At 42.4% G+C, this 13763-nt stretch overlaps 1 protein-coding gene across 9 annotated transcripts in view; it reads left to right on the top strand.

Moving 5' to 3' along the window:
- LOC148016346 (uncharacterized) overlaps positions 1-12788 on the top strand; it is a 209271-nt gene extending 196483 nt beyond the window's left edge. For 3 of the 9 annotated variants that reach the window (XM_087664208.1, XM_087664205.1, XM_087664203.1), the window contains exons 20-23: positions 11629-11737; positions 11821-11937; positions 12060-12107; positions 12337-12788. In XM_087664208.1, the coding sequence (XP_087520334.1) occupies positions 11629-11737; positions 11821-11937; positions 12060-12107; positions 12337-12372 (310 nt within the window). In that variant the 3' untranslated portion in view covers positions 12373-12788. Of the gene's footprint in view, positions 1-11628; positions 11741-11820; positions 11938-12059; positions 12108-12336 lie in introns of those variants that run through there. The other 6 variants (XM_087664207.1, XM_087664204.1, XM_087664206.1 and 3 more) reach the window with 5 other exon arrangements.
- The last annotated feature ends 975 nt before the right edge of the window (positions 12789-13763 follow it).

The following is a 13763-nucleotide window of genomic DNA, read 5'->3' as shown; positions in this document are numbered from 1 at the left end:
GTACCAATGCGGCAAAACCATGGATGGGCTTATGAATCCACACCCATCTCCTCTCTGCTATCTCTAAAACATGTGTGTGATCACTGTACAAGCACATGTCTCCACCAATGCCGCTCTAAAGAAGTGAATGAGAAGGCCCATGGTGGACCCCTCGCAATCATTTATACGTAACACCCTATAAAAGGGAGTCGCAACAATGACAACGACACGGACTTTTTGCCAAAACCGCTTATTAAGGCACAAGCGCTGCATGGCTTTGGTCTCCTGTGTCTCGTGCTCATCCCATTCATTCCATAGAGTGGACACCACTGTTTGGTGCAGACCGCACCTCATAAAGGCGCTCCAGCAATAACCACATGTAAGCAAAGCGAGTTGAAGAAGGCTTCTTCAACTCCAGTGTGCTATGCTCACGATACATTGCAAGCACCTTTACCTTTACCGTGAAGAATATGACAATGGATGTAGCTTTGCGGACCACCCTCTTCACCCACTTGAGTTTCCCAATGTCCTCCATGAGCAAATCCAAACAATGACTTGCACATGAAGTCCACACAATTGTAGGAAACTCGGCCTGAAGCAAACGGCCCATTGGGCCGCGACAATTCGATGCATTGTCGGTAATAACTTGCACCACATTTGAGGGGCCCAGCTACAACCACAATTTGCAAATTACAAGTATACTTATTACTAATAATACTTGGAAATTGGAGGTTAGAGAGAAAAAGAGTCTAGAGAAAGTTGAAAGTTAAGCCTTTTAAGTTTCAAGTTTCAACTTTAAAGATTCAAGAATGAAGAGAGATGGGGCCCAGGAGTTGGGGGACCTTTCAGCCTAGGGGGAAAGAGAGAATCGAGATAGATCATAGATACTAGAGAAATTAATTATTAGAATAGGGAGATAGTGTAGGGACCGGTTAGGCACGGAGATCAAGACAGATTGTCGTTACGCGTAGTGAGAGACAGAGAGAGTGAGAGAGAGCAGAGTAGAGAGTGAGCACGTTTTTAGATACAATGACGAGTGTGTACCTTTAGGTTTTTAGATATAGATATATGTGTACGTACAAGTGCTAAGGGTGTGTTCACACACGAGCACATTTAAAAGGCACGAGGCCTTTATTCCCAACAGCCTCCCACCTTAAGGCAATGTGCCTGGAGAGGAGAAAAGAATCATCTAAGTCTAGGTATGTACAAAGTTGAAATACATATATCTATCCAACTCCCATCATCTATCACCAATGAGCAAACCGCTCTGCTGGAAGACCCTTTGTGAGAAGGTCTGCAGGGTTATCATCTGTATGCACTTTGACAAGCTCGATGCTCTTGCTGTCAACTACATCTCTAATGAAGTGGTACTTCACCTGTATGTGCTTTGTCTTTGCAAGAAAGACAGGATTCTGTGCTACCATGGAGAACAGGTAACTCTGAGATGCCAAGCTCTCCCACCAGACGTGAAAGCCATAAAGCCTCCTTGCATGTCTCAGTGGTAGCCACATACTCTGCCTCTGTTGTAGACAATGCAACACACTTTTGTAGCCTGGAGATCTAAGAGACTGCTCCTCCTGTGAAAGTAAACACATACCTGGAAAAGTGGACTTCCTGCATTCCGCATGGCCAGCATATTTTGCATGCGTAATGCCAACAACAAATGCCTTCTGCTTTCCAAAGCAGATGCACAACTCCTTTGTGCCTTTGAGGTATCTCATAATATCTTTCACTGCATCCCAATGCTTCTTGCCAGGGGTTGCCATGTATCTGCTAACCACTCCCATTGCAAAGGCAATGTCAGGACGTGTAGCAACCATAGCATACATCAAACTGCCAACAGCTGAAGCATATGGTATCTTGGCCATTTAAGCTTTCTCATTATCAGATGTAGGGCTGTCCTCTGCACTAAGTTTCACATATGGAGGCAATGGAACCCCAATTGTTTTCCCCCCCTCCATATTGAAACGCTGCAAAACTTTGGAGATATACTCCTGCTGAGATAGATACAGTAAGCCTTTTGATCTATCTCTGAGTATTTGCATGCCAAGAATGTGATTTGTATCACCAAGATCCTTCATATCAAAGCTGCCATTAAGACTTTGCTTCAGTGAATCCAAGGCATGAGTATCCCTGCCAGCAATCAACAACCCATACTTTCCATGTAGTATCATCGACAAAGGTGACAAAATATTTATTTTTCCCTCAAGATAATCCTAGCATTTGACATACATCTGAATGCACTAACTCTAGAGGAGAAGATTTCAAAGAAAGAGACTTTTTATGAGATGTCTGTGCATGTTTTCCATAAATACAATGATCACAATGCTCAAAATCAGCATAACGAAGAAAAGGCAAGTAACCCAAACAAGAAAGCACTTTCATTCATGTTTGACTCATGTGTCCCAACCGGCCATGTCATAAAGAAATGCTTGGTTGCTCGATCACGGCAACAACATGGTCATGCACACTAGATACATGAAGTGGATACAAAGTATCACTCTTGCAACCTCTGGTAATAACCCTAGATCCCTTACAGATCTTCCATTTTCCATCACCAAAGGTGATATGAAAACCATCATCATCTAGCTGCCCTATGCTAATCAAGCTCTTCTTGAGCTGAGCTACATATCGTACATGCTGATATGTAAAGACAGAGCCATGCTGAAACTGTAATTGCACATTGCCAATACCTGCAATCTCACATGTATAGTTGTCCCCAAGATGGATAACACCATGTCGACCCCCTGTATAGGCGGAGAACCATTCACGATGAGGGGTAACATGAAAGGAAGCACCTGAATCGAGAAACCAGGTATGCATGTCATCATCTATATCTGCAAGTAAAGCATGTGCACCAAAGTGTGAAGGGGCAAAGAGTATGTTACTCCCACTGTCACTGTCATGAGTGACTACATTCACCTCTTCAATTTTTACACTACTCTTCTTAGGCTAACTGTCCTTTTTCTTTTCCTTGCTATCATCTGTCTTCTTCCCTTTTCCTTTCACTTTCTTCCATTTGTAGCAGTCACATTTAAAGTGACCCTTATTGCCACAATGATGGCATTCAACATCTTTGCCACATGATTTACTGCGTCCCTTGCCATCATATTTTCCCTTTTGCTGTGATCTGCCCCTAGTATGCAAAGCATTGGAAGACTTATTGGATGCATTGTTCTGCCGATTCATCTCTTCCATGAGTAGAGCACTCTCTACATCAGCATACAAAAGGATCACATTAGAATTGCTCGTAGCAGTCCTGAATGTATCCCAACTCTCTGGTAGAGTGCAAAGCAAGAAAGTAGCCTTAAATTCCTCATCAATCATGAACTTCAAGGCAACCAGCTGGCTGAAAATGGAGTTAAACTCACTCAAGCGAGTAGACATTGTTGTATCCTCTTTCATACGCAAATCCATAAGCTTTTTCAGTCAATACACTTTGCTTGCAGCACTCTTCTGTGCATACAGTTCTTCCAGTCTAGTCCATATAGCATATGCAGAGTCCAAACCTTCAATGTTGAATAGCAAGGCATCAGAAATCGATAGCTCTATGGTTGAGCGTGCAAGCTCATTTAACTCATCCCAATCATCCTGTTCCATGTCCACGGGCTTTGCTCCTTTGGTTTTGATCGGCTTTGCCTGCTTCTTTTGCAACAGGATAATGTAGCACTGCTTTTGCCAAACTGCAAAGTTATGTGCGCCTTCAAGCTTCTTTATGTGCGTCAGATTACTGCTGACATTGCTGCTTGCCATGATTTTTAGCTCAAATGTGACAAAAAAACCAGCAAATGCAGGCCCAAACTGTCACTCAAGTGACCAAGGTACAAACAAGTACCAATCAGCAACAAATGACCATGCAGAAACACAGATTTCAGATCTGTAATTAAATTTTCAGAAGCACCAAATCATGTGATACAACATTATCCAAATGATTACAGCTGTTCCAAGGACATATGCATCACATTACATGAGAAATCCCAAAATTTCAGCTGCAATTTCTGTTGTACATGTACCCACAGGCATAAAATTTGACACAAACAGTCAAAAGCCCCGAAATTTTGTGCTCAAAGCATCAACCACACATCTGCATTTTCTCTATCATACATAGAACAACCCAATTTGTGCATGTACATTAAAAGCCCCAAATGTCGGGGACAAAATGTCACAAATTCCTGCAATTTCTGAGACAGATGTGCTTGTCTTGCATCAAATTCCCCAAATTTGGGAAATGCCCCAAATTTCTGGCCAATATTGCACAAATTTCAGTGAAATTGACACATTCAAGAAAAAAATATTACTTGCATTTGAGAATCCCCAGAAAAAATTATGAGGCATGCGCATTCAATGTCTGCAATTTCTAGTCGAGAGAACATTGCAATGGTGTCAGGCACCAATTTAGGGGAAACGCCCAAATTTCAGAACAAAGATTTGCCTTCTATGCTTGTGCGCGCGAACACCCGTAAACGGGAAGTAAAAAATAAGAAGTAAATAAAAAATAGACCATTGACTTGCCGCCCGTTGTCCGTGCAGCCCGCTCGTTGCCCGTGCAGCCTAGCACCCAGTCCTTGTTGCATGCGAGCTTGCCATCGTGTCACGCAGCAGCAGCCTCCAATCGTTCGTTAGCGCTGCAGTTGTCAGCTGCCGTCTCATCGGAAGGCTTGAACCTCTTGTCGTCAGCTCATCTGCAGTGTCGCCTTTTGCACGCTGTCAGATGTGACCAGTCTGCCGCCTTTTTTCCCGTGACCCGTCTGCTGGTCGTCGCCCCACTCGCCAGTCGTCATTGAGCCGTGTAGTGTTTAACGTCAGCGCTGCCATGCTGCCACGCTACAGCTCTTGACTCTCCATGCTAGGGCCAGATGCACACTCTCCACGCTGGAGCCTTCTGCAGTTCACGACCTACTTGCTTGTCCTAATCGATCTCTGAGAGGTATGAATGCCTCAACCGTAGCTTTGATACCAGTTTGTAGGGACCGGTTAGACACGGAGATGGAGACAAATTGCCGTTACGCGCAGTGAGAGATAGAGAGAGTGAGAGAGAGCAGAGTAGAGAGTGAGCATGTTTTTAGGTACAATGACGAGTGTGTATCTTTAGGTTTTTAGATAGATATATATGTGTAAGTACAAGTGCTAAGGGTGTGTTCACACCCGAGCACATTTAAAAGGCACGAGACCTTTATTCCCAACAGAAAGATAGTTATGTATAAATCAAATTTCAATTATGAATCATTGAATCATGATATTATCATAATAAAAGAAAGTGAAATAAATTTAAAAGGCAAATTGCAATGTATACCTCAATTATAGCTTGTCGAATGTAGCGGTAGATTAATGCGCCCGTCGTTTTCCTCCCTCTCTGCCAGTATCTACGGCCCGCAAAAAGTAAGTACCGAGTGGACATGAGACAAGTATGTTGATGATGCCCCGTTTCTTACGATCACTCGATCCCTGGTGAGAATGGAGCAACCATATTTAATCCATGTGGCCCGAATAGGATCAAGGGCTCTATCAATCCTCTCCTTCTCTTCATCAATCTTTTTCGTCCTCATGTCATTGTATGTAACACCAGTTCATCCTTTACATGAACCCACATTGGCAATGGCTTTTACCATCTTCTTCCATTGCTCTTGCTTTAGGATGTTAAATGCAAGATTGCACTCAATCACTGTGCGTGCAATTTCCATGTCCGCAAGTCGTTGCCTCCTTTCTCTAAGAAAGGCAATCGATCCACACAGATGACCGGGAGCTTGAGAGAGAGAGGATTGTCTCTCTGGCACCTCATGAGCCTCCACTCTTTGTCTTTTAGGGGAACCCCCACCACCAATGGTAGAGGCCTCTCCCGCATCAGTTGAAGATACACCCACATTTTATGCTTCCTCATTAGTAGGCATAAGAGTTGGTGCCGATAAGCCACTTCCTCCTCCTCTTGTGGATCCCCCTCTCATCTTGGTGAGAATCTCCTCTATGATGTTTTGAGGGATCTCCTTGCATGGAGCAACTTGCCCCCTCGTCTTGGAAAGATGTTGGAGAAGCCGAGTTGCACCACTTGTATAGCGCTTCCCGCAATACTTGCATGTCCAATGGTGGAAGTTGGGCCTCTTTGTGTCCCTCTCCACATGGATCATATGCAAATTGAAGGCCTCATGCTTCTCAGGAGTCATGGTGTCGATGACGGATAAAGAGGCCTGAGAGAGAGAGAGAGAGAGAGATGCTTCAATTCTTGAAACTTGAGTCTTGAAAGTTGAAAGGGAGGGAGACTCGAGAGGCACGAGGGTTGGGGTAAAGTTGAAAGAGCAAGAGTGAGAGAGAGGGGATGGGAGACGAGAATGGCAAATGCTTTGATAGGGTGCGGGATAGAGGGGATGGGAGATGAGATTTCAGAATGGCAAATGCTTTGATAGGGTGTGGGACAAAGGGGATGGGAGGTGAGATTCAAGAATGACAAATCACAAGTCCATTCAAGAATCAAGATCCAAGAGAGGAAGATGAGAATCGGAGAATGGTAAGTGCTTGTTGAATTGGTGTGGAAGCATGGAGGAGAGGAGCACCTTTTGTAGATGAGAGAAGGGTCAAAGTTCAAACAGTCAAAGAGAGAGGGGTCAATGGTCAAAGAGAGGGCTGCAAGCTAGAAGGAATCCAAAGAGGGCGTTTTTTCTTTTTGGGGGGGGGGGGAGGATGAGGTATCCAAGGCTTCCCACCCCCTCAAAAAGCGCAATTGTGCAGGAAACACAGGATGCAGATTCGAGGACGCACAGGCCAAGTGGCCCAAATAGGTTCGTTTTAACGTACGAATTCGTCCATACGGATGGTGCCTTACGTCGTACGGAGGCAACTATGATCCATACATATGATCGAATAGTTGGATGTCTTATCTACTTATGCAACACAAGGCTGGACATACAGTTTGCAGTTTCAGCCATGAGCAGATATATGCATGAGCCACGCATATCACATTGGCAAGCTCTCAAGCGTGTTCTCCTTTACTTGTAGGGTACTAGGACTCTTGGATTGCTTTATGCCAACGAGGGACCACTGCACTTACATGCTTATAGTGATTTTGATTGAGCTGGTGATTATGATTCTTGTCACTTCACTAGTAGCAATTGTTTCTTTCTTGCCTCATCTTGCATCTTTTGCTTAGCAAGAAACAATCCACTATTGCCATATCGTCATGTGAAACTAAATACAATGCAGCTTTTACTACCACAGTTGAATGTGTGCAGCTTAGACTCTTGTTAGGTGATTTGGATATATTTGTCACGAAGCCTACTCCTTTGTTCACTTACAATCAGAGTGCCATTGCACTGGCACGCAACGCAGTGTTTCATGCACGCACGAAACACATTGAGATCCATTATCACTTTGTTAGAGAGAGGCTACATGGAAATGATATCAGCCTTGTCTACTGTCCTACCACCAGTAATGTGGCAGACATCTTCACCAAAGCTCTTCCTCCTGACAAATTTGAAGCATTTCACAATGCTTTAAATTTGATCTCCTTTGGTGGATGACCCTTGTATCTTGATCACTCTTCACTCCAAGGGGGTTTGTTGGGTTCGACTCATGCCTACGCTCACACAGGAGTGTCGATGATCTTCAGTAGGACACTAGGGCACTTTTTACTCTCCGTATGAGAGGTTTTTTCCCCCTGATTTATTTCTTTAATTTTATGTGTCTACATTACACAGTTTTAGGCACTTATCATGTTTCACACTCTTCGGATGTGAACACCCTCTTACAACCCTAAGGTTTAAGAGTTGTACTTTGTACTTGCAACACACACTTCAGATTATTGCACTGGGTGTCGTGCTCTCACACTCTACATTGTCAACTATACTCTTAGCTGAGCTTTGATCTCTTCTTCCTCTCACATGACTCTAGTCTCATTTATGAGTTCTATATGATGTATCATAAGTCATTTGGATTTTGATATTGTGTCATTTTGTTTTGGAATGAGAATCATAATGTGATTGACTCTCATGTTTATTACTTATACTCAATTGGCCTTTTTTTGTTTTAGAGAAAGCTCCATAGAGGTTGAAAACCTATTTCCCTAATTTAAAACCATAGGAAATCCCTTTATAAGAAAACCTTTGTTTCTTATTTTACCCCCTCTGGAAAGAAACACATTTCTGACATTTCATTTCTAAACGGTTCCGACATTTCTGGTTGTTATTAAACACTTGATTGCGCTTGATGTTTGATTCTCATACAGTTTAGTTAATACTGGCCTTACGACTCGTATGGGATATCTTAAATTATGAAAAAGAAAGTGTTAGTTCCAGAAATCAAGTGAAGAAATGCAAATAAGGATTCAGCATAGCAAATGAACTGAGGGTTGGTTCATGTTAGGTGAAAAATCCAGCTTGTCCTGTGGTAATCTTTTCCAATTGCTATATAATGATAATGACATTATCAATTTAATCTTCCTTTTCATCCTATAAGCCCATCCAAGCACTGAAAGTTTCTGGCCTTTGTGAGTGACAATCTTTGCAATGAGCTACAGGCACTAGAATCAGCTTAGACTTAGATATTAAGTATGCATATTTACAAGGAGATATTAAGGATGCATACTGAACACTTATTTACCAGGGCAGGTGCTGGATTTTTCCGCTGCAGAACTGAGCCCTAACCTACAAATACCTTGCAGATTTGCTCAGAAAATTATCTTACTTACCTTCAAAAGGAAAACTGAGTATAAGGGGCTCAATATTAGGGCTGGAGCAGAAAAATAGTACAAAAGGATCTGTAGCAATGCTCAGGGAGCAGAGAGAGTACAATGCTTTTCAAGGTGATCTTGCTAGAATTCGGGCAAGAAGTAATGGAAGAGTGCAAGGCTCCTGCGCACAGTATTAGACAACAGTCAGTGTCTCCTCAAAGGATAATGGGAAATACACTTGAGCTCATGCTAGTGACATGACTCCCTGTATAGAAGCTGTTCGTAATGACCTATAGAAAGTTCAAACGGTGAAACTCCAAAGCTCAGCTAGTATAATATCTAGTGGCACTTGATTTCTATTAGTGAAGACAGCCGGTTAACAAGCCTTCCTTCCTATGCCACCTAGTAGGATTTCCAATACTCCTCCAAATATTGGAATCCGAGGACCAATACCCAATTAGCAGTTCAAAGTCAAAGAAAATAGGCTTGAAAGAGGACTTTCAAAGTTGAGGAGAACACAATGGTACCAAATGGTCATGTAAGGAGGATGTAATTGACTAGATCTAGGAGTGTTCCTGCTGCAGTAGCTGAACACCCTTTCTATGGAGTTCCTTCAAAGACTTTGAAGGAGACTTTGATAGAGTTTGTCCCCAGAAAGTACCCTATTCTTATGGCTGATGGTTCTTGTAGGCAGTAGGCCTGGTGGGAGGTCAGCTAATGGTCAGTGCCGTCCCTTCGGACTGTCTACAGACCTATTCTAGGGCAAGGTAACGGCAAAACATATCAGAGTTGACACATTTCACCCCTGGAAGTTTTAGCATGTGTTTTTGTGTGTGTGTATCTGTGGTCAGCAAGATGTCTCTACCAGTTGCAAAGGGCTGCTCAGAGAGCAGAGGTATGATGGATATGGGAAGGGGATAGGCAGTCGAGGAGAGGAAAGAAAGGAGGGAAAGGAGGAGAGTGCTCTGGGAGGAGGTTCGCAGATGGTGGGCAGCAGACAGAAGAGGATGAAGAGATGGCAAGGAAGATGGGGACAATGGTGGTACAGCTGAAAGGGCCGCTTTTGGGGGGGGGGGGGCAGTGAGGAGCTGGAGAAGGGCAGGTGAGTGAGTGGTAGTAGGGATGCAAGAGGGTTGCGATGGAGGCCAAAAAGCTTGTGGGAAGGCACTGGTGCTTATTTGGATGTGTAGGAGCCTGCAAGGGGACAAAAGGATCTAGAGAGCTTGCAATAGACTACAGCAAGGCAGGGGACATAGAGGGAGGATACGGTTGCAGGGAGAGAGGAGGAAGATACTAGGGTGATGCACAGCACCAGTTGATTGCGAGCAGCGATGATGAGTTAGGTCAACAAAAGCTACAAAGATCCACATTGGAGAAATTGCCTTCTTTGTGGCTTAAATTAAAGTTTGGAGTTCATATAACTTTTTTTCCTCAGTGAAAATAAATAATAATTAATGAATGCAGGGCAGTTCGAAGACTATGGGGAAGAGTAGAGATGCTTTTCTCAGAACATGGGATCCTGGCACCTTTTTCCGCCTTGAGACCCACATGATCTAGCATTATAGACCTCCCGACTGGCTATACACTCAAGCTTTGTAATAGACTTCCCCTTGTTATATAATTTTTGATATGGTGGTCCCTTATAGGGCTGCATCGTACTTGTCTTTTTGCCTTTGGACATTTTGTTCCGATGCGTTAATAGAAATTTTTACTTTTCTCTGGAAAAAAATAATAATAAGGAATCCCCTTAGGACAAACTTTTCCCAGGCAAAGCACAAAAGTATCATTGTAAGGGACTTCTAAAACAAAAGGAAGTCTATTACAAGGCCTGGATGAATAACCAATCTGCAGGTCTATCATGCTAGACCATGTGTGACTTGAAATGCCAAAATGATGTGCCAGAATCTCATATCTGTAGGAAAACACCTTCTGATAGTCTGGAGTCACCATGTAACATCTCTCATCTACAATGGAGAGTGTGGACAATCTCTATCCAAGTGCTGGAGATATTTCCTGCAGTGGATACATCCAATAGATCTATAGTATGATGATGTCTAATGTCCAAACAATGTAAGCAATGCTATTGGCCATCAGCTACCATCTGCCCCTCTGTCCACCATGACTGTTAAAATTCTAATGTGACTGTCCTGCTCAAGGCTGACCAAAATGAGATAAGAGTGCACAGAGGATACCCATGCCACACTTTTCGTGATGATTCACAAACAATGCAGATTAGCTGGCAGATCAAAATATACCAAGAATGCCCAACTTGAAAATCGTTTGGGGAATAGTCAAGTAAATTCTGCAACTGTCAGGTCACACTAAAGACTGCTGTTTTAACAAGATACTATATTGCCAATCAAAACTCATGCAATTCTCATAGCAGAACTGATTGCAAAGAAGCTGCTGAACTGTAAAGGGGTTCACATACTCTCAAACACTGAGGTTGGGCCCCGTAAGACCTCTATGTCCATCTCTGCCTTGGCTCGTTCTCCAAAAATAGGTTGTACTTATACTTATGTTTGTCTGGTTGTGTCTCTCATTTGCTTCACCTTTCAGAAAATCCCTGATTAGAACAAGGGAAGATATGTTTTGGATACAATTTATGTTGTAACTCCACTAGCTTCAGCTGAGCCCTAATCTTGTCCAGTCTATATATGTCATTTGAAAACACAGGAGTATCTGCAGAGACGTACGAGTGTTTTTAGAGTATTGGTTTCATCATAGTGGAGTATACACCAGGATGTAAAAGTTAGCAATTGTCCAATGATTTTCTTGGATTTCTGGGCCCTGGGACCTTTGTTTCTGAAGTAGCATTTGCCTTTGTTGCTAGTACAGATTTGGCATTAAATCTTAACACTGATGAATGATAGACTCTATTTTAGATCATTCCTAATAAAACTGTGTTCCTTCTTTGCATTTGAAGTGCTCCAGCAGTGAGCAATGTTGTGTAATTTCCTTTTGTAGCATTGTAAATTCTTTTTCTCTGGAAGTGATGTTTATAGGGTAAGAGGGCTTGCAGTTGAAGCCCTGTGCAGTGTGATTCAAGCATGCGGTGCATTGGCACAAGAAAGCTTGCCATATCATGTGAATTCTATGGAGGTGAGCCATGTCTTTGACTGCAGTTTGAAAAGTTTGTCCTATTTTATCACTGTTTTTGATGCTAGTTGATAATTATTTTGAAGGTGGTTAGCAATGATAAACTTTTTGTGGGTGACCTATCATATCATGAGGAGCTCGCAAGCATAGCAAGTGAAATTGTTGAAAGGATAAAGACCATTGTCAGCACATCAGGATACCAAGTAAGGATTCCATGGGTTGAAACCTGTCAGTTAGTGTATTAGTAAACTTTCACTAGCATTTGAGTCTTTACTCAATGCAGTGAGTTTACATGCTTGTGCTGACTTCAAGTGGCTTTGCCCAGGGGAACAAAGCAGCTCATGCATGTGAAACCTTTGTGAACGTTTTTGAGGTAAACTTGCTTTGCCATGCTCTTTTTCCGCAATCTGGTTAGGATAATTTAAAAAGCCAAGTCAAAAACTGCTCCAGTAGCTGTAACTAACATGTGTCCCTACGGTACAACAAAGGACCTCTTGATTACAAAACTCCTTACAATGTTTTGTTTCAAGTCTTTTAAAGAACAATTTCAAATAGGCCCTTTCTGCTCAAATTGAAACTAGGGTTTTTCTTGGCCTTGACAGATAAGTGGTGACGATGCAGGTGCACCCTTGATGTAGTGAAGTCCTCTCTCCCAGAACAATATACAAACCTCAATACATACTTGGAGGAAAAATATCAACACACAGACAGTAAGGGTCGGTTACTTCACCAAGTTTCTTAATGCGAATGAGTTGTATAAGCAAGGCCAATTCTCATATATCCATTTACGTGTTCGTCTCAACACAAAGACAAGTGTCCTGTACCCCTTGACATGTTCAACTCTCAACACATGTAGAAACAAGGCTAGTTGGCCTGTATCAGTTACAGTCCAAGTGATCATCCAAAATTTTTTGTACTCTTAACAGGCTCTCTATCTAGGAAGCCTGTCAATGGGTTGCAGTTTATGGGTATAAGATTACCTAAATTTGCTTAGTGCTCCTGAAACTCTCAGGAAGCAACCCGCTTTCAAATCTATAAAGACTACATTGTGCCAGGACGTTTTGGACTCATTTTAGCTTTGTTTTTTTTTTGGGGGGGAGGGGTGTGTTGGGGGGGCGCCTTGAATTCTACCTAGCTGTGTTTCCATTTCAGTAACAGCCAATGTCCCTCAGTTTGTCAGCATTCAATGGAGAAATTAAAGAGATTAAGCTTAATGTCTATCTTATTAATCTTGGGCTAACAGTGGTATCAGAGTTGGAGCATGTGGTTGTTGCTATGGTTGAAGCTTGTAGTAAAGCTGAAGGTTTTGGAAGGCTTCCAAAGTGGAAACACAGCAAAATACATTAACCGAATTAGTGGGTGTGTATAGTGACAACAGGTGTCCACATATATTGTGCCCACTAGCTCAGGATTAAATAAGATAGGCATGAAGCTTATTCTCTTTCATTTCTCCATTACCACTTCTTTACAATCTCACTACTCTCATACATACTACTCTTTCACGAGTTAGAGTGGCCATTTATTGCTTGCGTGACCACCCACATACATTGAGTCCAACATCTCTTTCCCTAGTTCCTTAACACTCCCTCGCAGGCTTTACAGAGCTTGCACATACCATGGTAAACTTTTAAAAGGCCACCCTATCTTGTAAGATAATAGTGTGTGAGAGAAGAGTGAGGTTGTACAAAAGTGGTAATGGAGAAATGAAAGAGAATAAGCTTCATGCCTATTCATATCAATCTTGTCTAAACATGGGTTAACACTGGAAACTAGTCTATACATCCCATGGTGTGCTTGTTAGGCAATGGTCTTCGGATCAAACAAGTTATATTTTGTTGACCAATCAATTGTTAATACAAGACTGTGGTCAAGGGAAAGGTCAAAAGGTGCCTTCATTCTTGTTTGATTTATGATTGTTTGGTAACTTAGCAGAAAATAAAAATTTCTTCAAGGGTTGGACAATTTTTTAAAAATTTTTGAGACCTTTTTATCATGCACATTTTGAATTGAGACCTTTATATCATGGACC

Source organism: Lygodium microphyllum, chromosome 23 (assembly GCF_053477565.2).
Source record: "Lygodium microphyllum isolate KBCC chromosome 23, Lygodium_microphyllum_v1.1.10, whole genome shotgun sequence".
NCBI classification, from domain to species: domain Eukaryota; kingdom Viridiplantae; phylum Streptophyta; class Polypodiopsida; order Schizaeales; family Lygodiaceae; genus Lygodium; species Lygodium microphyllum.
This window is presented reverse-complemented; position numbering and strand designations above follow the sequence as displayed.